The sequence below is a fragment of the Alnus glutinosa genome, chromosome 9 (genome assembly GCF_958979055.1).
Source record: "Alnus glutinosa chromosome 9, dhAlnGlut1.1, whole genome shotgun sequence".
Taxonomy (NCBI): domain Eukaryota; kingdom Viridiplantae; phylum Streptophyta; class Magnoliopsida; order Fagales; family Betulaceae; genus Alnus; species Alnus glutinosa.
The window spans coordinates 4,032,255-4,060,243 of NC_084894.1; the positions used below are offsets into that span (position 1 = coordinate 4,032,255).

The window sequence follows — 27,989 nt, forward strand, 5'->3', positions numbered from 1 at the left end:
GCAAAGTAACAAGCTTTCATGCGTTGGCCTCATCTTGTCCCTCAATTCATTAAGAACTTCAGTACTAATTGCATGAAAAGGGCAAGTTTAAGGGCAACTTTTAATCATGAGTTTTTTCAGTTTTACCTATATAGCAGCTAGACGTTACCTTGGCCTGCCTCACATGAAATGGTAATCATCAAGCATAGAGACCCACCCAGGATCCATCAGACTAATCTTTGACCCAATATCCCACACCACTAGAGATATTGAGCCTTTAAATGTGGGCTTCGCCCAAATGGCCGGCCTCAAGAGGGAAGTAGCACCTAGGAATTTTGGAATTCGAGACCTCAAGAAATAATATTCTTAGAAGCATCAAGCCTGATAAACCACTAGGCCAACCCCTTAGGGTTATGATTGCCTTCTTTATACACCATTGTTCAACAACTTCGACATTAGCAGTCTCATCTCATTCAAAAGGAGTTCGTTCTAAATTCGAATCTTGAAGCGCCCGAACATGTCAATAGCCAAGCAAGTTTGAATCCACGCCAAGCTAATTTATAGGGATATAACTTTAGGTTGAAGCATAAGAGTGGGAAGAGTAACCAACTTGCTCATGCTCTTTCTTTAAGTGTTCTGCTACAAGGCTTTTTAGTCTTTTGACTCGACGATGATTGTGCTGATTTTGGTGGAATTTGGAGATTGTGCAAACAAGGCTCAATTTGTTGACGCCTACAATTTGTTTACTTGGTTGATATATGTCAACACATAATTAATTGGAGCCAAGCAATCGGATTTTTTTTTTGTTTTTTTGAATACCCTTCGATCACATGCTAATACATGTCAACAAATTGTAAAAGAGTTATAAATCTATCATTTTTCTTCGCATAATGTCAAATAGTTTCATCAATCCAATGATTTATCCAATAGATATTTTTGTAAATTCCATTAAATTTTGACCATCGTTTAAATCCTTGCGATTTGTTTTATTTTTTTTCCTAAAAAAGAAGGGTATTTTAAAAATTTTAATGGGATTTAACGAAAAATTTTAACGGATAATTAATATTGAAAAATAGATACCTTAAATTGACACTTTTTAAAGTTTGAATCCTTAAATGCAAAAGTTATGAAAGATCGAGAGTTATATTGAAAGAATGTTTTTCTGGCTCCCCTTTCTTTCTTCTTTTTTATTTTTTATTTTTTTTTATTGCCGATGGAAAAAAAAGAATTGTCTCAAGTAAAAGTCTTGTTCATCCTTGGCTACAACTATCAAATTTGAATGCCTAATATCCCAATATTGTTGTACTTTGATTTATAACAACTGGATTTAACAATTTATAGGATACATAACTCTATCCCCAATTCATCCTCGTCAAACCACATTTTTTATTTTATTTTATTTTTTATTTTTAACTATGGGTGGATGAAGTATGCTAACTCAGTAAAGATGTACGAGATATGAATTCCAAAATGCAAAAAAGCATTTCTCGACCAAAAGAAAGTAATATGCCTAACACATGCATAGGAAGCAGATCTAATTAGGTGATTCATTTTGTATACTTCCGCTGTACTTGAAAGCGTCTTACACTTTTAGTAAGATTGGATTAGTACTAATCAAAAACAGTCAACAGCAGCGTGAAGTAATCACTTACCATGTACAATATACACATCCACATTAATTCTCATCGAAGTTGTTTCTTATAATAGTCACTAGTTTGTTAACAAGCCAGAAGAGAAGGAAAAAGAAAGAACACTAAAAATACAAATGAAAGGTTTTGCCTAATAAAGCCGCCTCGCTAGATGTTAGGGCAAAGAAGTACTCTCAAGTAATGTACCAACTCATTCCCGTTTGCTTCCCTACACAACAAACCACATCACGCTTCCGCACAACGAAGGCCACAGTAAACGGCTTTGCGAAAGAGAGGATGCGCATTTTCCCCTAATACCTCCACAACCAACTTCTCGATGTGAGGCCATATCTGCCCAGCCAAAATTTAACGCCGAAAAAAGAGTCAGAAACAAAAGATCTTTGCATTTATCAAATTAGATAACAGTAAGTACACAGCCACGCCCCGGACCAGGATCCTCTCCAGTTGAGAGGAACTGGAGAGGATCTTGATGCGATCATTCAGAGGTAGATGCATCACATGAAGAACAATCAAAGTATGTGAAAATAATGATGTACTAGTTATGAACAGGAAACAACCTTCTTTATCGTGAACCCTAGCATAGGACTGCTCATAAATCTACTTAACAAGACCAAATAAACCATCAACATTCAAAAAAGTATAATTATGTTCACACAATGCTAAAGTTATGCAGTAAAAAGAAGGCTTGATGCCATGAGGTAATGCTTTATGGTATAAAGAGATAAGACCATCTGCCATGCCGTGAGAAGATGCATGAACCAAAAGGTCTATAAACAATTTAACAATACAAATTGACGAAATGACCTGCCCTTAAAGGAAATTTACTCGTTCTTCGCCAACCTCATTCAGACTATAAAATCATGTGCTATACCACACAAACGATGTAAATAAGAAAAGATAGAAGAAAATGGAAAGCAAAATGAACTCTAAAGACATTCTTAAAAGAAAAGCTCCCAAAAGATAGAAGGAAATTGGAGATTGAAAGGGCATCACCATTTTTAAATATTCTTCCAGGATCATTTATTCCTCAAGTCCGTTCAAATAGATCCATAAAAGGTGGGAGTCTTTTATATAGTAAACATCTTAGCTTATATTTGAACAGTAGATAATATTGCATGTATGGACCAAAAACTACACCTTTTCTTGAAGTGAAAAGAAGTAATTTCATGTTTTGTGCATACTTATCTCTCATACATGACCTCCTTAATCTATTGATTATTTAGATTATTATAAAATAGTTATTTATACGTGAAATGGTTGACAACCTATCAAGATTGATAGCTTGGCACCCTAACATGGTTTATCCTTTATATATATGCCATACTATAGCCAAAAAGAGAATATGCAGCTACATTAGCAGAAATGTACTGCAGATATAGGAAAGTTAAGAAAACGAGATGAGGATATGGGAAAAGGAAACTCCGACAAAACTATAAAGAAGGAACAGGAGTGCCAGAGACTCTTTACCTCAGAAGCATATTGTCTTGAAAAAGCCTTGACATAGCCCAAAGTCGACAAACACCACTGCTCTTTTTCACCTATGTTATAGACGTTGCTTGTCCTTCCACCATTTGGCTGACTGCCAAAAATAAAACAAAGTGTTGGGTTTGAACAGTTTTGTAAAGTTGTTTTGAGATTAATATAGTTTGCTTATTCATCGAAAAAAAAACAAAAATAAAACAAAGCTATTACTGGGATGTCGATATAAAAACGGTAAACAGTCTTCTCTTTTTATTTTTTATTTTTATATTATTATTATTATTTTTTGTGGGGGAGGGGGGGGGGGGGGGGGGGGAAGAACCTTTTTTGCTGTCTTTCATTCTCGTTGTCCACCTCCATCGTTGATGATTCTTCATGGTCAACTGCCATTGAATCTACTTGAATAGACTTTAACTCCCGCAATGTTCCAGCTATAGATGCCTCAGGTAGGCGTTCCATCAATACATTAGAGAAGTTTTTGTACAAAGAGAGGAACAATGCCTGTAAATGCCAATCATGGTAGAAACAAATGTAATGTAAGGTAATGCTAGATCATAGGGGTGGAAACTAAAATGTTACAAATTAAAGATAAGGGGGTGCTAGATCATAGGAACCAAAAGTGAGTTCTATTCTGAAAAATCCAGCTTTCGTCTTGTATCCAATCCCATGGAACCATAAAACAAAAATGAAGCAGCAATCAGTATGTATTATCTAATGCAGTCATGTAAGCTCTAACAATGGTTAAATGTTGGAAGCTATCGTTAATCACACTTACTATTGCTGGAAGCGACTACTGCTGACTCACCATTGCATGAATTATTCAATAGAAGCAAGCAATAGTAAACTGAATCTACATGAATCCTGTGTAGAAATTGCCATTCGATGACATGTATCTCTGCCCCATTTTCCAAGCCAAGGCACATAAATGTCTTTCACATTATTTGGGAAAGAATCAATGCTGATGTCTTTCATGTAAAAAGCAAAAACAGAAAGTAAAAAAAAAAAAGCCTGAACTAAGCAAAAGAGCCATTGTTTAGTAGATGTTATACACTGCAGTTCAAGATGATAGGAGTCTAGAATTGAAAGGGCAAAAAGTTCAGAGTTATGTTCCACGTCATCAGAGTGGCAACATAAAGCAAAATCCTTGTCAGAAAATAAATCATAGAGCAGCATTTCCACCCAACCATCCAAGCAATATTAGCAAAGCATGTCTGCTTTTTGCCACCATACATAACTACTAAAATTTTCATCCAACTTTTCCATTGTCTTTAATTATAACACCTAATTCCAAGATGACAATATGTGCTACGTTTCCTTTTAGACTAGTGATTGATTGATGAAAAGCACAGTAATTCTTTTTCTCTGATAGTGAACAGAACCGTAACAGATTAAAGGTGTTGGGGAAAGGGGTGGGGAATAAAGAAACATTACTACTAATTATATATCAAGCACCTCATTTTCATCAAGGGCTCGAGCAAGAAGAGCCTCCTTTGCCTCCAAAGACTCACGTACTGATATCTCCTCCTCTTTAGCCTTTTCGGCACGCGATTTCAAACGATTCAACCTCACAGGGTTTTCACCAAGAACAGGTTCACCATCTACAAGTGTAAGCTTTGACTCGGCAACCTCCAATTCCGCTTTTGCCTTTGCTGCAGCTTCTTCAGCAGATACAATACTTTTCTTAAGAGATGATATCTCTTTCCTAAGATCAGAGATACGATTATATGTCTTGCTAACCGCATTTCTTAGAACCTGCAGATGGGATAAAGGAAAAGTCAGATCTACAAGACGAGTTTTAAAGAATTATTTATTATATTCCAATGCAGAACAGGAAGGAAAACCAAATAACCAAAAGTATTTCTCTTTTTTCTGGGGGGTGGGGTTGGGAGCTCGTTTCATAGGTGACAGGCAAACCAAGTTGAAAAATTGGATCCCACAACCTACAACTGGGATCATGTAATAATACAAATATCAATATCATATGGAACAATTCCAGAGATGACAAATGAGGACTTGTTGAAGGCAGCATGAAACTGCTTAAAACACTGACTATTTGATCGTCAACGGTATTTACAACTCAACTCAACTCAACTCAACTCAACTAAGCCTGCACCCAACCAAAAAAATTAACTTCTCGACAAATATGAGACTTTTGTTCCATTGCCTAAATTCAACATTTTCAAGTAAATCATAAGGTGATCAGACACCTAAAGAGATATACTCAGTAAACATACATAAAGCATCAAGTAATGGGGAACAAAACAAACTAAAGAAACTGCAATGATGTACCTCCCACGGATGATCAGATGTATGAAATTGCTCAATATTTTCTGGAGAAAAGACCCATCTCACAATGGCCAAATTAGATATAAGTCGGTATCCCATCATCCTGTCAATTGCTATAGCTGCCACTTGGGCATTATTCTTCCAGTAATAACCCACTTCAGCTATAAGCATGACTTGCTTATCTTGATCAGGACATATCTTTGTAATTACTTGACCATATCTCTCCAAGACAGTGATCAAATGTGTAAAACTTTTAGATCCAATGTCAAGAAAAGTTTGCGTGACCACTTTGAGGGTACCTTCCAGACCATGAAGTGGAAACACACTTTCTTCAATCCATGAAATAATTTCACGGGCAGCTGCCCTTCCTTTCACCATGTTACTGAGATCTGCAGAAAGTGCATGCTGTTCAGATCTTTCTGTTTCACCATCAACACTGAATCTGAAGTTTGGTCCACCCCTCGGAGGAAGCAACTCTTCTAAACCAGGTGCGGTCTCAATGCTCTATTTGGAAAAATATTATGAGGGAAATACGTCAAGATTAACACCATGCAAATAAATTGGAGTTTAAAATACATTATTTTTATGAAAAGGACATTCACACAATGCATTGCCTTGTAAGGCATAATCATTATAGTGACCAAAGTTAAAGGCATTTAATGACCACCCCATGTAGAGGTTGACTCTTATGGAGACAGTTTCAACCATGCTTAAACAGCCTTCAGCATGACTTGTTACCTGCTTAATTTTGTCCCAGTACGACAACCGAACTTCTCTCTCCAAAACTTCCTGGACAAATACACGTTGCGGGGCCCATTTTGGGAGGTCCAAGACATATGCCCACTCTGCCCATGGCCAGATGAATTCGAAATTTGATCTGCATGGTTAGGATGCCATTAAAAACGTACATAAACCAAGTAAAGAATATGTTCAACTTCTATAATGGGAGGATGAATTATGAACTTAGCAATAGTTCTAAGCGCCTAAGCTCTACTCGTGGACATAGCTTGATAGTAAGTTTGCTTAACCTCAAGGAAAACTCATAATAAATATTTAGTAACCTGGAACTGTCCTAAACACAAACAGCGGAAGAAAAAGAATGAGCATTCCTTGTTTCTAGTGCACTGGACATCTAATCTGACCATGGTCAGACATAATCAAAATAGATTGTCAAGTGTACCAGAGATTATATATTTGGACCCATCCCAAAAATAAATTTGAAGATAGGAGGTTTTTTCAAGGAAACATACAAAACTAGCAAAGACACGTGCCAAATTCATGGCCTTGACAAATCCTACAATTTCCAACTTCTTTATTAAATGAACAAAACATTGTTTTAACAGAAATACATTTATAGTGACAAAATTGGAAAACAATTCATGCAACAACCCCAACTAGCAAGATTAAGGTCTAGTTAAGTTGAGCTGAGTAAAGGGAATATACCCGATTTTTAGCACGTGCAACCACTGAGGCAACGTGACGTGCAGACTTTTTCTCAAAATAAATTTCATTCATTTTTACACAATTAGCTCCAAATTTGGTACTATTTCAACTCCAAATGATTTCTCAAAAGCAAAAACTAAAAGTGCAGTTGTTAATTAGATACAGTAAACACAGTTCAAAGAGGAATACTCAATCTTGTTTCTTTTGTTTGGAGTGGACTTCCTCGTATCATTGCTACACTCTTTATTAAACTTAACCTTTCCACAAAACAAAAAGGGAAAATATATTTTAGCTTCCTGAACTCCCACCACATTTTTATTTACATCTCCAAACTTTAAAAAGTGACATCATGGCCCCCATACTACCATCACGTGTCAAATTAGACACCTTTGCGTTTCCCCCACAAAAAACCCTCGAAGTTATTTTTTAAATTAAAAAATAACCATTTGAAAAAAAATAAAATTAAGGGGGCTAATTCTTTTAATATTTTCAGTTTTTTCTTTCTTTTTTGTTCAAATTTTTAATAATTTTAATTTTTTTCAAATGGTTATTTTTTAATAACTTTAATTTTTTTCAAATGGCTATTTTTTAATAACTTTAAGGGTATTTTGAGGAAAAAATTGCAAAAATGTCTAATTTGACACGCAGTGATAGTATGAGAGGCCCCGATTTCACTTTTTAAAGTTTGGAGGTATAAATGAAAATGCAGTAGTAGTTCAGGGAGCTAAAGTATATTCCGCCCCCCCAAAAAAAAAAAAAAAAAAAAAAAAAAACTTAGAACAAGATTACATTCTTGGATGGCTAGATCTCATAGTAGCACGTAACTAGAGATATGAGAAAAATCTTCAAAAAGCATTACTAATAGCAATTCGTAAAAAACTGGATTTTGTCACCCCATCTAAATAACGGAAAAAGTATAAATGTTGGTCTAGTTGCCACAAAAACTACATCCTCAAATTAAAAAAATCCTGATGCTTGAACTTACAGGTGGTGTGAAAACCAAAGAATGAGCCGTGTTCGACATTCCATATCTAAATCAGCTATTTTCTCAAAAAGAGCACGAACTGCACCTGCTACAACTGATGGAAATGCCCCAGGAAGAGCCTAAGAATAAAACCTCATAGTCAGACAACTTATTACAGAGCCTCTTCTAGTTCCTTCCAAGAAAACAAAAGAGGAAGTGGTAAGACTTGCTTCAACTAAAATAAAGTTTCCATAGTACCTTACAAAGGTCTATGATAACCAGGGTGTAATATATTGGCTTGAATGGAGGTTGTGGTAGCATAAGTAACTGCAAGAAAGAGGCAGAAGAATCATTTGAGTCAGATATTCTACTAAACCAAACTGTTAAACAAAGGCTAGTATTAAAGCCATACCGAGAACAATTGGATACAGATTCTAAACATGATAAAACTCCTTTTTTTTTTCTTCTCAATTTTGTAAGTTAAGACTTTGCTAAATTTTTTTATTTTAAAAAAAGGGTGCGTGTGTGTGTGTGGAGGGGGGGCAATTTGCCTGCAGCAAGTATCACTTCCATATACTCTCAAGGGGAAGAAAAAAATAAGGAAAAGAAACAAAAAAGAAACCTTATGTTTCATATGGTTTTGGTTTCCAACATGAATATTGCAACTAAATATGTAACTGATACGAGAAAGCATATAATCAGGAATAACCACATAACACAAAGGATCTTGCCAAATTTCCAAATAGCATAATGGCAAGGTTGCAAAATCTTACTTGGGAGAAAATTGTCTCTGCCATAAGATACTCATATCTGAAAGGCACTGGCAGGCCAACCATGAAGGAAGCACATTCCTTTCGACTAGCTTTGCATGAACCAAGAAACATCAATAATAAAAATTAATACCAAAGGTCAAAGGTCAAAAAACACCAAAAAAAAAACTGAGGATAGGAAAGTTCACCGGTAAAAAGTAAATTAAGGAGCATAAAAAAGCAGCAACAAATTAAACAAGAGACCAGATAACTAAAATTGAAACTATAAGAAAAGCAATATGCAGGATTAACAAACACTAACAAGTTGAAAAAAAAAATAAAAAATTCTAGGGTGTACAAATCTCTTTCTGACCCAACATTCAAACCATAGCATGGCTGGCACATTGCTTATGAATTAACCTTGGTAACAATATGGTCCAATGAATTTTTGCCTACTTATTTAGATACTTGATTGGTACATCCAGTGGGTCTTGAATCCATAACCTCATCCTCAACAAGAAGAGGAGGTGCAACTTCTTCAGGGATTCTTCTTTAGCTTGAAAGCTTTAATGCTTCTGTGTCATAAGGCTACTATTTTTCAGAAGGATGTCATGTAATGCTTTACGTGTGTTTCAGACTGATCTTATTCTTTAAGTACCATTAAAAGCCTTCGAATGCACTTGACTGTAGATCCAACTAAGTCCCAAAACTTAGAGGAAAAGGAAATGTAAGTTTAAGATATTTATGATCTTTCCTCTCTTAAAGAGGACTGAGCATAAATGGGCGCACACATCAACAAATAGGTTACTTCACCTGAGTAGAAGCAAATAAGGGCAACAACCTCACCATTTTAAAGAACACCATCTAGCCTTCTTGACCACACCGCAACTTCTAAATGTTATACAGTCTTAACATGATACCTTAATTAAAAGAACTAATTTTCTCACTCCAAAAAATGATTCAGCTTGTCATAAACATACCAGATGGCAATTTAAGAGAACAAGCAAAACTTTATCAAAAACACCATGGATCATATCAAATAAATAAATAAATGATTTTATTTCACAATAAATGCATAAGATAAAGAATTTCATCATCTTACATATTGGAGATCACTATGAATTCTTACAAGGAGGCCTCTACCTAAACAAAATAAACCTAATGTAACAATATTTTCCACGAGTTCCAATTTTACCATCTGTTAACATGTTCCCCACAAGGTTGAAAAGAAAGTGAGCCTACTGATCCAAAAATTAACAAAAAGTTGAAAAATCAAATAGGCTATAAAATTGATCTGATATTTAAATAACAGCAATACAAACCATCCATTAAAGAAGAAAAGCACGTCTAGCAGATACTCTTCCATAACAAACCGATCAATAGGTTGTAGGTCCTGCCATTCAAGAGAACAGAGAGAGAACACAAAAATTATGGCATCAATCAGTCACCGTTTCCAAATGCTGTGCCAATTTGCATTTTACAGAAATAAAAGAGTCCAAATACTGAAATATGATATGCTAATACTTAATTTTAAAGTAGCATAGTGATAATACATAGAGTTATATATAAGAAGAAGTAGACTAATTTTCTATTTGCAGACTTATTGAATATGCTATGTCCAGTCTAATCCACTTTTTAAAACTAAGGTAAAATCTAATTAAAGAGATAGCACGGAATAGCATGAAAAATCAAGAAGTAGAAATGCAAACAAAAGTATGCAAATCAAAAAAAGTTTGTCACATCAAATCAGTCACCAAAAGGTATAAGCTCGCAAAACTACCCTCAATTTAAACTCAAATAAAGCAAGTGGAAAAAGGGTATTGACTATTCAAATAAAGTAAAGGGTAATTTAGAAAAGTTATTAAAAATGTATCAATTGACTTTCAAAGCAGATAATATTTAGGACATCCAAAATGAAAGGACCAATGATATAGGGCAGAGGGGTATCTTTTAAGCCACTCAGAATAAAAGGGTTTAACAGATAGCTGTATCACCTAGAGGTCAGAAGTTTGATAAAGCTTTCCCACCCTAGGGGAAAAACGATATTGGAAGCTAATTGTAACAATATAAGCATTAGTAATTTTAAAATCAAATAGCTTAAGAACCAAAGAGGTTAAATACACAGACGACCCTGAAGAATGAAAATATGAATCCACATACATTTCAACATTAACATCTTCAATTGAAAACTACCTCAAATTTACTTGCGGGAAATATATTAAGCCTGCGTATCCTTTGAGGATACATTAACTCCGCTTCATGCTTTTGTCTACCATAATTTATCCCAGAAAGTGTTGAAGGTGAATGGGGTTGCTCAGGACAGCTGATGGGCCCAAACTCATGAGACTTACCAGAAACCAGCTGAGCTTCAAATGAAAGATGAGGTCTAGGAACTGACAAGTGAAAAAGTAGAACACAGGTCATAAAATCAACCAAAGAAAACATGAACGAAAACAAATTATTAGCTTGTCAGAGCATAGACTAATCAATGAACATACAATACACAATAAATAAGTTTCTTTGGTGTGTTTGGAAGGAGAGAAATATTAGGTGTTTTGAAGACTTGGAGAATTCCATGGAGGATATTGTTGCTTCGTTTTTTCTTATGTTGTATCTTTGGACGGAGGCTTTTTTGTCACCCGTGTCTATTAGTTTCTCTGATTTTCTTGTTCGTTTTTCTTTGCCTTCTTAGATGTTTCCTTGTGTATACTTCCAGTGTACTTAGAGGGGCGCCTTACGCTTTTTATAAAATTTCATTTACTTATCAAAAAAAAAATACACAATAAATAAGTTAAGTACATACTTGTTCAATATTATATACTTCTGTAAAAAATTAACTATATTATGAATCCTTCCAAATTTCCCTGATAGAACTGTATGAAAGGAGAATACAACATTGTATTCATTCGGAATTAAATTCAAAGCAGTGCAATCACCGAAAGTTATTATTAATTATTACTAATGCATTACCTATAAACCATCAATTGCCATAAAATATTTTTTTAGTTACAAATGATTTTCCCAAATTCAACCAGAAGAGAATAAATGAACTAGTAGCCCATTTCATCAAGGGAAAAAACAACAATTTAGCTAAACACCATTACCACTTTCAAGTTTCCATCCATTGTTAGATAAATCTTGTACCCGACTCCATAAATCTTCCAAGAAATCCTGAAGAAAGAAAATAAAATAAAACAATTTGAGTAGAACAACTGCACCATGGTAATCCAAGGAGAAACAAGAAAAATAAATTGTTGTAAAAAATGGCAACATATATCTATATATATAGCCATAATCTGCCTCTGCCTAACCTTAAATATATAAAAGATAATTGTCTTATAAAACAACGTCGTTTCAACATTTAATCCCAAAATGACGTTATTTTGTCTAGGGAAAGGAGTAGAAAACGAAACCCTAATGCCTCATTTTCTTTGTCCCCCTCTTCGCAGCCGCAGCTCCCCCTCAGCCCTCTCTCTCTCTCTTGGTGACTCACATTCTCAGTCTCTTCCTCTCTCTAAAGCGCTCTCTGTATTTTCATATTACAATTTACAAGTGTATTTAGTTTAAAAATTCAATTAAGCCCCTCTAAAAAAGCTCATAAAAAGCTTTAGAGTATGTAATTACTTATTAGAATATAAAGGAACTCATTTTTCAGATCAACCCTCTTGGCACCAACAATCTAAGTTGCAATTTCTATATTTGTTATACAAAGATTGTTCAAGGCCTATTATTCTTAGAAATCTAAGTAGTCTTATTTTACACTGGCTTTAAATTGTATTTTTTTTTCTTGATTAAGGGACCTAAATGGGTCAATACTGGTGCTGGAAAGAAAGCAGCAGTGGGCTTCAAATTGAAAGCTGTCTTGGCCCTATTTCATTTAATAAGTAATCAAATTTCATCGAAAGAAAATCAAAAGTGTACTCCCTAGTACATGGGATGTAAACGAGATATGCAAATAAATTTCTCTTAGTACCTATAAAAAAAGAGATATGCAAATAAAGAAACAAGTTGGTGTTTATTAGAGAGAGAGAGAGAGAGAGAGAGAAACAGAAATTAACACCCCCTTACAATAGATAGTTACTAAAAAAAATTACCTTTTCACCAAGTCCATTCTTAGTTTCATCATCATCTTCAAAAAACGACAAACCACTGTCAGAAGCATGCCTTCTGATGCTCAAATAAGCTTCTATACCAACCATGACTCTCTCTATCTCCTCAGGAACTTGCTGCATATAGATGTGCCATGTCAACAAACAAGGGGGAGAATAGAGAGTTTTACAGTTGAGAGCATTAAAACTAATGATCATAAGAGCACATACAAAATGCAAGCCTGGAGTTGATACAAAAGTAAAGGAACTCAAAAGAAAAGCACAGTAACTACCACACTCAATTTCCTTGACACCCAACTTCAAAATATGCCAAGAACCTTTTTTTTTTTTTTTTTTTTTATTAAGTAACTGGAATTCATTAAAAGGAGAAAGGACGCAACCTAAGTTCACACAAAGTATACAAGAGAAAAACCTAACTAAAAAAAGAAAATATTCAAGAAAATCATGATAGCTAGAAATATGAAAACAATCATAGGCAAGCATCTAGTGATAAAGGCTATTAAAGAAAAAAAAAAACCTTTAATTCCGCCAATCTCCTCTCACGGTCTTCAAAACTTCGATCACTTATTTTTCTCTAGATACACCACATTAAGTATAACGGAATCATCTTCCACACTGCTACACTATAAAGACTACCAAACTACCCTCTTCAACAGGCAAAGAGATCTACCACTTTTTTAGGCATGACCCAATCGAAACCAAAAATATTGAAAAATAGAGTTCCATAAGGCATTAGCAATCTCACAATGGAGTAAAAAATGATTAATAGATTCCCCACTCTTCTTGCACATGAAATACCAATCTTTTTTTTTAATTAATTAATTATTATTATTATTATTATTATTATTATTATTATTATTATTATTATTTATTATTATTTTTTTTATTTTTTTTTTATAAGCAAGCAAAATTTATAAAAAAAAAACGTAAGGCACTCCAAAGTACACAGGTAGTATACATAAGAGAACCAAGGCTAACCCACGAAAACCCAACATAAACCACATAAACTAAACGCTAGAAACTGAAAGAACATCCAAAAAACAACCCATAAAAGAACCCAAACAAAAGCACCCACAAAAAGAAACCAAACACAACCACCTAGAAATCGAAAGAACACCCGAGATACAACCCACAAAATCCACCAAGGCATACAACCCTACAACATGTGTGCCTTGCCTTTTCTACACCTAGGAGAAGCTTTAACGTCGCCATAATTGATAGAACTTTGCAGATTCCGAAGCTCCCTCTTTCCATTGGATCTGGTGCTCAATCATCTCACCCAAGATAGCCCTGTACTCCTCACCTTGACCCTCATCCATCACCCACTCCACGGGCAGCCTCTCAAAAAACGCCTTCTCCCAAACATCTATCTCCCTATTGTGTTCAAAATCAACAATTGAAGCCTAGGTTTGGGAGAAGCCATTTCCCACCTTCTGAGAGGGAGCACTCTGACAAGAGTTGAGAAATCCCTTCCTAAGAAAGTATTTCTTCACTAGAGGCTCTGCAACCTTCTTCAATGGAAGCTCTGTAGCCGTCTTCGAGGCTTCCAAGGAATCTGAGAGAAACCCATCGTTCCATTTCACAGAATGACCTTCCCTAAGCTCCCTAGCCCTCCGGTAATAATGCCGAAAGTGTTTGGAATTAAGTAGCAAGGGGGGAGAAGAACGAATCTTCTCCCCCAACTCGAAAGCCCTTGAGAGGGGAGGAGGAGTGAAAGCGGGGAGCTCTGTACCAACCAACCAAGCAAAAGCCATTCTAAAAGGAACCTTGTTCCACCAAACACTCCTCCCAGAAAAATGAAAACTATCATGGGAAATTAGGACATTATGGAACAATTTGACATCAAATAACCCTTTCTTAGGAGCACAACAAAGCTTGTCTTCACCGCCCTATCTCAGTCTGATGGAGTACAATAGTTTGAAGAACGAAACAAAGAAATTCACCTCCCAATTATGTGCTGCTCTAATAACATTAACGTTCCACTGTTAAGTAAATTGAAAACTCTAAATGATCTTACACGAAAGCATCCTTAGAGCGAGCAATACTGAATAACTTTGGAAAAGCTACCTTAAGGCAAGATTCCCACACCACACATCATGCCAAAATCTAATCTTGGAGCCGTCACCCAATCAAATCTAGTATAACTAGAAAACTCCCCCCAACCCCTCTTGATATTATTCCAAAGACCAACCCCATACGACTCATTAACACCATTTTACATAAAGCCTCCATAATGATGATAAACAACAAAGGAGACAAAACGTCTCCTTGTTTCAGGCCACGAGAACTATTAAAAAATCCAATCGGAGTGCCATTCACCAATATAGAAAACGCACCGAAGAAATACAATAAGCTATCCAATTATGCCATTTCTCTCCAAAACTGCACCTCCTCAACAAAAAATCCCAACTAACATGATCATAAGCCTTTCATTAGCTACGAGAATAGAATCTAGAATTTGTCTTACCTTGATGAAAGCATTTTGAGACTAAGAGATAATCTTCTCCAAAACCATTTTCAACATGTTAGCTAGAACTTTGACAACAATTTTGTAAACTCTCCCCACTAGGCTAATAGGTAAAAAACTTGTTAATATCAACAGCCCTGATTTCATGGGAATAAGAGCAATGAAAGTTGCATTAAAACTTCTTCCAAACTTGCCTCTTGCGTGAAAATCATGGAAAACATTCATTATATCTTCTTTTAAAACATCCAAGCCTCAAACATCCCAACAAGATTGGAAGAATGCCATAGAATAACCGTCAGGGCCAGGGGGTCTTATCACTGTTAAAGCTTTCACCACCTTAAAGACCTCACCTTCCTCAAACACTCTCTCCAACCTCAACCTCAACCTCAACCTCACCAATGGATTCAAAGGAAAGGCCAACCAATTTAGGCCACCAGCTGAACTGTTCAATAAATAAACTATTATAGAACTGCACAATATGTTCTCTAATCTCAGAATGATAAAATAATAATAATAATAATAATAATCAAACAAGCAGTGCTATTAACCATCAAAGATTCAATGTTGTTATTTCTTCTATCTGAATTGGCCATTCGATGGAAGAACTTTGTGCACTTATCACCCTCTCTTAATCACAACATCAGCAACTTCTACCTCGAACTCACCTCCTCCAAAAGAGTAGTCCTCTCCAAATCACCTAATAACTTTATCCTTCCTCATTTTCTTTTCATCACATAAAGCTCTCTTCTTCTAGAACATCAAGAACTCATAATTCATCCAAAAGAAGTTTTTTTGTCTCTCTATATTGCCAAACACCTTCTCATTCCATACTCTTAAAATAGCTTTCAAAGCCTTAAGTTTATGAGCCAAAATGAAACTCGGAGAACCTTGGAAGCAGTAAGAAGTCCACCACTATTTCACCCTTTCCACAAAACCCTATGATTTTAATCACATCTAAGAACCTGCCAGAAGGACTATAATACTTTCACCACTAAATGTTCAACTTTCCTAGTTTCTCAAAAGTTCTAAGTAATATAGGTTTTGATAAGTATATGTAATAATTATACTATAGTTATATGTACTAATACTATATATAGTAATATGTAATAATATAGCATTACATTTTTTATTTTTATTTTATAAGTAAGAAAAGCTTTATTAAAAAGCGTAAAGCGTCCCTAAGTACACCGATAGTATACACAAGAACAACCAAAAGCTAGTCCAAGAGAAAGAACCCAAACAAACAAACCCTACAAACTGAAAAATCCAAGACCACAAAACCCAACAAACCCTAAGAACCGAAAACCCTAAACGCCTCAAGAACCATGGAAAGTAGGTTGAGACAACCCAGCGCAAAAGCCCTCCACTGTTGACCTTGCCGAAGCCGGAGAAACAGTCAGAACCACTGGAGGCAGCAACTCCGAAGCCGGCAAGGGGGGGAAAAAAGAACTGCATGCAGGCCGGAGCCACCCCAAAAGCTTCTGGTGGCAAGAACTCTGGCCGAGGAGAGCACCTGCGAACAACCGTTGGCACCAGACCTGAACCCTCATAGGCATCCAATAGGAGCGTTGCTTTGGGTTTGGGTTTTGGTAAAAACCGACTCAAACGGACCCCTTTCCGCTTGAGGCCCCTACCGGACCCAGCAACCTTGCCCATGGCCAAGTTGAAACTAACGAGAATCTGAACCCATGAACGCAGATTCGACTTCAAATGGGCAGTTGTCGCACCTCGTGGAGAGTGGATGGCTTGGGTCTTCTTACCCAGCGGACGTAGATCCAAAACCTTGTCCATGGGATCAACCGAAGAGTCTCGAGAACATGCAGGAAGCGAGTACTCCTCTGGCGACCCGTGCAATATTACTTCTCCCTTCTCTGTTATGGTACTATCATTCTTTGGGATATGTGGGGCTACCCAAAAAGAAAAGCCATAAATTCACAGTACATAAACAGTTAGACGCTAGCCTATTCCATATGGTCAAGCTTTTTGCTTACAATATGATTCTATTTCATTTTATCGAAAGGGGACTTTGCTTCAGATTGATCAATGCGTAAATATGATTGACTGCACAGGACTATGCTAATTTTACTAGCTTCTTTTCATTTTTTTCCCCTTAAATGGTGATGATATTTCGATTCATCAAACAATCCCATGTTTTTCTCTATGTTTTGCAACTTAATTCATAGCTGTGACATAAATGCGTATGCCCATGATAGTCATATACACACAAAAAATAAGAAGCAAAAGAATGAAAAACCCAAGTTTGAGAACTCAAGATTAAGGATGTTGTTGAGAAAAATGTTGAAAGAGATGTCTAAGCTTTAGGGGAATAATGCGAAAAAAGAATCCACTTTGATGATCATAGCTTTCATAAGAAGATAAACTAGCAAATGCCAAATAAAATCAGCAGATTATATACGCAGCACCTAAATAACATTACCTCCATTAGTTCTGCTCCTCCCCATGGGAGACAAGATAAAATGCAAGTTATGTAAAAGTCAGCACATGCTTGACACGAGGGATTTCCCTTCTCCTCGTCCACTATTGTGGCAGCCGATGATAATAATGTTTCAAAGACAACGACCAGAGAACTGGGTTGGAGGACTTTACTACACATCTGTAGAACAAAGATGCATATTATTCCAACTATTTTAGCACGAAAAATGAGTGTTTATATATAGTAGCACCAAAAAAAAAAGATATTCCTGCTCTAGAATACAAAATTTTCATCTAAATTGAAACTTATGCGTGCATGTCAAATGACAACAAAGAGAGAATAAAGAATGTCAGGCGGGCTGTCGGAATTAAATCAAGAAAACAAAATGCAACTATTGTGCCATGCACTTAAAGGGGTAAAACATGAAAAAATCATTCTTAAGTGTCCAAACTGATATCAGAAAGGGGTTGATATAGGCATCATCTCAAAAAAAATCTTCTTTTTTTTAAAAAAAATTTTTATGAGGAAAAAAAATTGGCAACAGAAAACAGGTGCTACCCAATCTACACATCATATCATGATGTATACAGGTAGTCATGTCTAAAGCATTTAAAACACCAACTATAAATAGACAGAAATCTAAAAATAAAGGGTCTAATAAACTTAGTTTATCCTGTTGATTCTGGTTGTCTTCTAGAGTATACTTTATTGGAGTTTCTCCTTTTAATAAGTACAAGGGTAGAAAATGCAAATATGCATTATGCAACTGAAAAAAAAAAACATTATTACTTATCGAAAAACAAAAAATCCCACAAGAAGCATGGGAGCTTGCCTTGGTACTGAGGCCAAAATCTTAGTATTGGGCGTTTTGGCCAATTTTCCGACAGACACAGATGGTGCGATGGTTGTCTGGGCTGGGTCGGGTCCTTCCGGTTCTTTGGTTGAGTCGGATCCTGCTGCCTCTATCTCTTCGTTGATGTCCGGCCCATTTATTCACAAACTTTTTTCTGGTTTGGGGTTAAGGAACGGGCTGGAATTAGTTTCGATCCCTGAGGCAGAGCCAACTCCTCTGTCCTGTTGTCCTAGTGACAAGGTCAGGGGATTTTCTGGCAAGGGGTCTCCGGAGTTGCAGTTGAAGATGGCTTTAGAGTACCATCATCCATTGGGAATTATGTGTGATGGCTCAAAAGGTCAGATTTTGACCTTGTTTGAGAATCTCATTGCCAGTCATGATAAGAAGGTAATGGGTTTTAGTCTGAAATCGGGTAACAAAGGTACGAGGGAACTAAACAGATTATTCTGTATTGTTAACTATGATGCACATAGTGGAAGCTCTTCTAGTGGTAGGTGCAAAGGGATGGTGCACAACAGTTTATTATGAAGCCCAAAATCCTTTCTTGGAATGTTAGAGGGTTAAATGAGGGTGATAAGCGGTTAAGAGTCAGAAAATGGAAGGCAAATATTAGTTGTTTGCAAGAAACTAAATTAGAAATTATTTCAGACAACATAGTGAGAAGTCTTTGGGGTTGTTCCTTTGTTGATTGGTGTTACTTAGCCTCTTGTGGTGCCTCTGGAGGTATGTTGATCATGCGGGATAAAAAGATTGTCGAGAAGATAGACGTGTTCGTGGGTGAGTTTGTTCTTGCATGCTCCTTTAGAAGTGTTGTTGATGACTTTTCTTGGGCCTTTGCTAGGGTCTACAATCCTAATATTGACGCCCTTAGAAGTTCTCTTTGGGATGAGTTGGCCGGCCTTTCATCTTGGTGGGAGATGCCTTGGTGTATTGGGGGCGACTTCAATGCCACTCGCTTTCCTGCCGAAAGATCAAGAGATGTTTGCCTGAACGCCGCCATGATGGAGTTTTCAAACTTTATTTTTTAGTAGGGTCTTAAAAATCTTCCACTTGCAGGAGGGTCGTTTACGTGGTCTAATAATCAGGAGAATCCCTCTTGGTCTCGCCTTGATAGATTTCTTGTATCTCCTGATTGGGAAGTCAAGTTTCCAGGTACTCTGCAGAAAAGGCTTCCTAGATTGTGTTCTGATCATTTTTCGATTCTTCTTGATTGTGGAGGCGTTCACTGGGGTCCCAGACCATTCAAGTTTGAGAATGTGGTTGAAGGCTGAAGGGTTTGTGGAAAGGGTGCGACTTTGGTGGACGTCTTACCATTTTCAAGGCTTTCCTAGTTTTATCTTCTCTCAAAAGCTTAAGGCTTTAAAGATTGCTCTTAAGAGATGGAACGAACAGGAGTTTGGCAATGTGGAGGTTCGCAAAAATATGCTTATAGAAGATTTATGTGCTCTTGATAGGTTGGATGAACAACGTGGTTTAGCTCCCGAAGAGAAGATAGGAAATATGAGGTCATCAGAGATCTGGAGAACTCTATTTTGCAGGAGGAGATTAGTTGGAGACAGAAGTCTAGGGTTCTTTGGCTTAAAGAGGGGGATAAATGCACTAAATTTTTTCATCGAATAGCTAACTCGAACAGGAGGTCCAATGCCATAGAGTCTCTCTCAGTCAATGGCTTTATTTCTTCCAATCAATAGGTTATTAGGGATCATGTTACTCATTTTTATGAGTCCCTTTTTACAGAACCTCACACTTGGGAGGCCTAGGTTGGACAACCTTGCTTTTGACTCTTTGGATGCAGTTGAGGCATCTTCCTTGAAACTTCCTTTTGAGGAAAATGAAGTCTTAAAGGTGGTTAAAGGCATGAATCGTGATAAGGCCCCAGGTCCTGATGGGTTCACCTTAGCGTTCTTCCAAGATTGTTGGGATGTGATTAAGTCAGACCTCATGGGAGTATTCCAGGACTTCTACACTCATAGCAAGTTTGTCAAAAGCATGAACGCCACTTTTCTTGCTCTAATTCCGAAGAAGTCTGGGGCTGTGGATCTTAAAGATTTTAGGCCTATTAGTCTTGTGAGTGAGGTTTACAAGATCATTGCAAAAGTTCTTGCTAATAAACTAAGAAAGGTTGTGGAAAAGATAATCTCGAAACCTCAAAATGCCTTTGTGAAAGGTAGGCAAATTCTTGATTCTATTCCTATTGCTAATGAGTGTTTGCATAGTTGTATTAAATCAAGTGTACCAGGGTTGATTTGCAAGTTGGATATTGAGAAGGCTTATGATCATGTCAACTGGAACTTCTTATTGTATATGTTGAAAAGATGTGGTTTTAGAGAGAGATGGTGTTCATGGATAGCGCATTGTATTTCCTCGGCACGTTTCGTCTTAGTGAATGGCTCCCCTTCTGGTTTTTTCAGCAGTTCTTGCGGACTGAGACAGGGTGATCCTCTGTCGCCTCTCTTGTTTGTCATTGTGATGGAAGCCCTTAGTAAGATGTTCACTGTTTCTATTCACAAGGGCTTTCTATCAAGTTTCTCAGTGGGTTCTGGTAGCAACGGGGTGTTTAATATTTCTCATCTGTTATTTGCAGACAATACTTTAGTCTTTTGCGGGGCTAATCCTGATCATCTCCGATTTCTTTGGGTTTTATTATTGTCTTTTGAAGCTGTTTCAGGCTTACAAATCAATCTGGCCAAGTCAGTACTGGTTTCTGTGGGTGATGTGGATAATATGGATGAATTGGCTGGCATCATGGGTTGTGATGTTTCCTCTCTACCTTTAAAGTATCTCGGTCTTCCATTGGGGGCCCCTTTTAAGGCTAAATCCATATGGGATGATGTAGTTGGTAAGATTGAAAGACAGCTGGCTAGTTGGCAGCGAATGTATCTGGGGCGGTAGAGTTACCCTTATAAAGAGTACTTTATCTAATCTACCCACGCACTTCCTTTCTTTGTTCCCTATTCCATCCAGTGTTGCTAGTCGTATAGAAAAGCTTCATCGAGACTTCTTGTGGGGAGGTCTAGGTGAAGAATTCAAATATCACCTGGTTAGCTGGTCCACAGTTTGTTCCCCTATTTTAGAAGGTGGTTTGGGTATCAGGAATTTGAGGATCTTCAATCAGACTTTGTTAGGGAAGTGGTTGTGGCGTCATGCGCATGAGAGAGAGGCTTTGTGGAGATCAGTTGTGGATGCAAAGTATGGTTCTTCGTGGGTTGGTTGGTGTTCCTTAGACCCCCATGAGTCTCAAGGAGTGGGGCTATGGAAGAACATTAGGAAGGGGTTGAGTCTATTTAGTAGCCATACCAGATTTATTTTGGGAAATGGATCCAAGATCAGATTTTGGGATGATGTGTGGTGCGGAGAGATGCCCCTCAAGAAAACTTTTCCAGGTTTGTATGACATAGCTTGTGACAAGAATTCGTTCGTGGCAGCTCATTTGATTCTGGAGAACAATCTTTTCAGTGGGATGTCAGATTTACTTGAGCGGCACACGATTGGGAGGTGGACGTCTTGACTTCTTTCTTTACCTTATTGTATTCCATCAGTCTAGATCGTGATGGCGAAGATAAGCTTTGGTGGTCTCATTCTCGCAAAGGGAAATTTGATGTTAGATCTTTCTATAAGACTCTTGCCTATAAGGAGACAATTCATTTCCCCCGGAAAAGTATTTGACGTATCAAGGTTCCCTTGAAAGTGGCCTTTTTCACTTGGGCGGCAGCACTAGGGAAGATCCTTACTTTGGACAATCTCAAAAAGAGGCATGTCATTGTGATTGATAGATGCTGTATGTGTAAAAAGAATGGGGAGTCTGTGGATCATCTTCTTCTCCATTGTGATGTCGCTTGCGTTCTATGAAATGCCATCTTTAGCCACTTCAGTCTTTCTTGGGTTATGCCTCGTCGGGTGGTTGATCTTTTCGCTTGCTGGTGGACGGGTGGTCGCTCTCGGAGTGCGGTTGTGTGAAAGAAGGTTCCTTGCTATCACTTATGGTGCTTGGGAGGGAACGCAACGATAGACAGTTCGTAAGACAAAGAAAGAACCATTGAGGAGGAGCTCATTTCTTTTTTCTTTTATTCTTTGTACTCTTAGACGGTTGCGTTCCTTACCCCTTTAGTGATTAACTTTAATGATTTTCTAGTACTGTTTTCTTCTTCTTCTTAGTTGCCGTTCTTGTATACTACCTGTGTACTTGATTGCTTTTTGCGCTTTTAATGAAATTTCTCTTACTTATCAAAAAAAAAAAAAAAGCGAGAGAGAGCTTGCACTTCAAAGAACCATAACAGACTAACAGTCAAGTAACAATATTTTTTTTTTCATAAGTACTTCAATGAGTCATAGTAAGAATATTAATAATTCAAAATCCCAATTTATCTCTTCCAACATCATTTTGTTATAAGTAATAATCTAAACCATTCACCAAAACTTTAAGGCTAAAAGGTCAAGTTTACAAACAAAAACTAGAGAGACGTCATATTCCCATAAGGTATGTCAAAGAACTAGGTAATCAACAATACAAGTTAATTGCAGATTTTATTGCATATCTCATTCTAAAATGTACATACCAAAGCAGTCAGAAACCGCATAAAAATACGAATCCTGTTGCAATTTCCAGAATCTAGGGCATCCTGAATGTTAGCCACAGAGAAAGAAAGAGAAACAAGAGGTTATCTACAGGAATAATCCCAAAAGGAATAAGAAAGTTACATCCAAACAAGATAAAAAACAAAGGTCAAATTCTAAACAACAATCCTGTAATCAGGATTGTTGTTTAGAATAAAATCAAATTTACGATCCTGTAATCATTTCTCTTTTTCTAAGTAATCAGGAATCTCATTTAGAAACCTCATGTCCTCTGCGTGTGTACAAGAGATTTCGAACAGAAATTCAAAAGAACTTTAGCTTGTTACAGAGCGCTAAAAATTTGGAACAAATATAGGTCCAGTTTAGTTGTGTTTTCATAAAACAATTCAAAGAAAAACACTGTATTTTTTTCCGTGAACAAAAAGGAACCTTAAAACATGGTTTTTCAATGGTTCTGTTTTTCCTAAGCTGAATAAAAAAACAGAAAACATCATTTTGACGTTCAGTGGAAATATGTTGTATCTTAGATTAGTTTTCTGAAAAGATGTTTGGTAGTGCATTTTTGCACAATTTCCTGTTTTCATGAATTTAAAAACAGAAAGCAAAGAGACCCATACTCTCTCATTTCTAACCACTCTTGCTGCAGAGACGAAGTCCATGTCCAGGTCTGGTCATGTGTATTGCTGGCCATGGCCCATTAAATGTTTATTCATGCATGAGCTCAATAAGGAATAAATATAGGTCCTCTAATGAATCCCCCAGAGAAGGATAGGGCCTCTAAGCTGTAAGATACCTGTGCCAGACACATACTAGCTCACCTGAAGATTAGTTTGAGTATTCTCCACTACTTTCCTGACAAAGTCCTCATTTTCCAAGTTTGTCAAGCCAATCTAAAGAGAGAGGTGGGGGGGGGGGGGGGGGGAGTGAAGAGGTAGATCCATTAGTATCCAACAGGGTGTATCTAATAAGCACAGAATATCCAGTCATTTTATGAAATAAATAAATTCAGGAAAACAGCTAAGAAAGTGCAGTCCTCATTCAAAAATTACAACACAGAACATGAAATCACAATACATGTAACTTTGAATAGACTCCATGTTTTATTTTTCTTTATCTAAACAAATTACTGTTCTGTTGCTTGAATGGTACTTAATAGTTAAATTAATAAAGCATATTCTTTTGCTTCTTTCACAAGATGTAATCTTCTCCTCGTAGTGTTCAGAGTTAAAAAGCCATTTTCTATGTCCAATTCCTTTATGGTACATTTGGTACACTGGAATGATGATTACCTAGGAATAGGGATGAGGATTACCAGAAATACAAGAAGCTGGAATGAAATGACAATTCCTATTCATTCGTTTGGTGACAACACATGAATGTCAAAATTTCCTAACTGGGATGGAATCAGATTTCAACCAAATTTTCCAAAATACCCTTCTAAAAATAATGTCCCCAAAAACCATTTTTTTGGGGCACTATAAAAAAAACCATTCGTCTCCCCCATGGGTGGCCGACCACTAGAATACAAATGGTTTTTTCTTTTGGTGCCTAGAAAAAAAAAAAAAAAAAAAAAGAAAGAAAGAGAATGGTTTTTGGGATATTATTTTTAAAGCTTTTTTATATGAATAACAATAATAATATATATATATATATATATATATATATATATATATATATATATTTAAAGCAATTCCATTCCTAAGGGACCTATTCCCTACATTTTTGAGAGGAATAGTTATTCCTCATTTTAGGGGAATAGCTATCCTTATTCCCAATAATGGTGACGCAACTAAATAATATCTCAAAAAGTTATTCATGGGTCTATTCCTGCATACCAAATGTACCCTTAAACTTGAAAGAATTACATGTTCTTTTTGCTTCCTTCATAATGCTAGAGATCTCATAGCAAATATATTGTTGAATCTCTACATTATTCAAAATAACACAACATCACACATTTTCAAAATGTATCTTAAATAAACCTTAATTTCCCATATAAAAAAGAAACGGGAATCTAGCACTCAACTTCTACATTGAATAGATATACTCCTTCCTTACCAATTTAAGTGTCTTCCTTTCTTTTTTGGATGTTTGAAAATAAGTGTCCACTTTATCAAAAAAAAAAGTGTACACTTTCTAAAAGTGAAAGTTCTTTAATTTCCTATTCTAGCTTACCTTTTTTCAGGAAACAAACAGGACTCTCATTAAAATCCATACCGTCTTTAATATTAAGTAAAGCATATTTCAGGAAGATCACTATATTTTTACCCTTCATTTAATAATCATATCATTTCAAATCAAGACATTTACTTTTCAAAAATAAATAAAAAATCAAGACATATAACATGGGTGCGTTCTCTTGTATACTGCCGGTGTATTGAGGGGCGCCTTACGCTTTTAATAAGACCTACTTATTACCTATCAAAAAAAAAGTATTTGTCAAATACTTAAACAAGCCCTAGTTATTTTTGACATACATTTTCATTTCATTCACTTTACCTTTATAATCTAAGTGCAACAATAAGATTCACGATATGACAACTGTGCACAATACAAAATAATAAGGGAAACGTTCAGCTTTCATAAACAACATTAAAAAATGGAAGCTTAGCAAAATCCACAATGAGCAGGTGCTCACTTTGCTTTTTCATAACATATTGCAGGATAACTAGAAGTATTTAGAAAGTAAGAACTGAAGAAGCAGGAGCTTGGAGAAAATCAAAAGTTCAGTCAAGACTCCACCCGAATGACTATAGTGATCTTGGTATCCTTATGATGTCCCTATCACAAAACCAGGAACCAATCCTTTTTTTCTTATCACAGATAGATTCAATAATTCAGTACATCTTCAATGTCCATACCCAAATTCTAACAAGTTTTTCTAGTTGGTGCATGTAAACATATAGTCATAAATACACAAACGGTAAGCCTAATGGAGTATTCTGAAATCAACCTCTACATTTAATTTCATATATACATTCAGTGAGACATAAATAAGTACATATATCCATATATAGGCAATGGCATTCAAATTAATCTATGAACTTTCTAGAATGAAAGCAAAAACATAGAGGAAAAGGCTGAGCGAGAAATGAGAGCAAAATGATGAAAATGCGCTTACCACTGTCCCATATAAAGGAATCTTGTGAGGCAATTGTTCAGCACATTGGAGAAGGAACTGTCAGAAAGAAGAGAAGCAAGCAAATACCTCAACAGATGCATAACAGCAAAATCATCACGTAATACAGAGAATTAAAAAACATCTTATTCAAAATTATAAATGTGAAATGACAATCTATTGAAATTGAACAACAGACACAACATAGGGAGCTCGAAGAGACATGGTTTCAGGCATGGAACTTGAATTTGGAAACAAGAACACATCTATACACATATTATCCATGAAAATATAATATTTATGTACACATTAACCATAATAAATCAACAATGGGCATGTTCTTTGGCAAAAAAATATTAATTATCACTTGCCCCATACTGATATTCAAGGAATGTGAAGTCCTATTTGGCAAACAAGAGAGTAGAGGCTTTATAGGTCACAATCCTATTCTATGAGAAAATCATTACTAAAAAGCAGAAACAACCATCAAGCCCACCACCTAAGTTTCTAAATGCTTTTTTAAATGATCCACGCAATATTCACTTGGAAGATCATTCAAGGTCCGAAGAACCCCCTAACGTGGCAGTTTTTCATTGGGCATGAAAATTCTAAAAACAAACTCAGTATCAGCAATAAGTCATCAACTTCCTTGACCTTCCGGCACTTGACACGCTTTAGGCACCATGCATGGTCTTAAGACTGGAGCTCGTGTAATAGAGATCACCCTAAGATGATCATCTCATGGCTACTAAGAACGAATCAAATCAGATGGCTCTCAATAGCTAATCTCATTAATAGGAAATAGATTACAGTAGATAATTGTTACACGAGTAAGTATTATGGTGAGACAGTTGATCATCCATTGCTTCATTGCACAGCTGCAAATGAGTTCTGTTCACTAGCATCTGTGCTTTTTGTAGTTGAATAGGTTATGCCAACGAAGTGATTAAAATGCTCAAAATATTCTCTCTTCTTTTCCTATACTTTCCAAGAAACCAAAGAGCAAGCAAAAGTACAGGGTGAATTAATACATTTACATACAACAGCTAACAACGATTAATAAAACAAAAACTTTCTTCCCCTCAATTTTCTGCTTTACAGTTAAGTTAATAAAAGCAAATTTTCTCTTCTAATTTTTCCACTAACCAAACAAAGAGCCAATATCAACCTAAATTAACAAAATTACACCGAAGAAAAAGAAAGCAAATTTGAAGAGGAAAAAAAAAGGAAGAGTAAATGCAATCCTTTTTTCCTATTCCTCGCTAATTGAAGCAAGCAGAGTATATGCATTTATGTATAAGAAAAAGAAGCGAACATTACATCCAAAATATCGTTCTCGGAGTGCTCCAACTCTCGCCGAAGTGCACCGAAACATGTTTCCTGCAAGTCCGAAACGAAACCCAACAGTGTTCAGCCACGTGCAAAGCGCGTGATAGCCTCTTTGTAGGTAGAGCAGAGAAAAGTTCACGAATTGGTCGTGAAACAACACAAGTGTGGCGCAAACTACGGTTTCAGACTAACCAAGAACAAAGTAATACACAAACATATATATATATATATATATATATAGAAACATGGAGAGAGAGAGAGAGAGAGAGAGAGAGATGGTACGGACAATGTGGTCTTTGAAGTCGGAGGAGGTGCCGTACTCCTGGGACTTGTCGCCGATTCGTAGAAGAAGATTCATCCAACTGCTCATTTTCTCCTATTTTCTTTGCTAAGAGAAAGGCAGAGACTTTCACAGAGAGTGAGAGAAAGAGAGGAGGGGGATTTGCAGGGTTTTATCGTTCATGGCCTGAACAATTGGGGACAGAACCAACTTCACTTGAACCCTAATCCGAGCTCCCCCTGCGGTCCGGCCCATTTGAATTTTATTTTTTTTAG

General features: G+C 36.4%; 1 protein-coding gene across 1 annotated transcript; it reads right to left on the bottom strand.

Annotated features, from left to right (window-relative positions):
- Positions 1 to 1,615: 1,615 nt before the first annotated feature.
- On the bottom strand, positions 1,616 to 27,904 carry LOC133877659 (nuclear cap-binding protein subunit 1). The gene is made up of 19 exons (XM_062316048.1): positions 27,721 to 27,904; positions 27,426 to 27,485; positions 26,109 to 26,165; positions 23,806 to 23,877; positions 22,969 to 23,031; positions 17,563 to 17,739; positions 12,644 to 12,775; positions 11,654 to 11,720; positions 10,743 to 10,942; positions 9,872 to 9,942; positions 8,574 to 8,658; positions 8,059 to 8,127; positions 7,822 to 7,940; positions 6,132 to 6,270; positions 5,397 to 5,897; positions 4,560 to 4,859; positions 3,430 to 3,608; positions 3,096 to 3,207; positions 1,616 to 1,958 (listed from the first exon to the last, which is right to left on the bottom strand). Exons 1-19 carry the CDS (start codon positions 27,802 to 27,804, stop codon positions 1,854 to 1,856), a joined length of 2,592 nt encoding a protein of 863 aa, XP_062172032.1. The 5' UTR covers positions 27,805 to 27,904; the 3' UTR covers positions 1,616 to 1,853.
- Between the last annotated feature and the right edge of the window lie 85 nt (positions 27,905 to 27,989).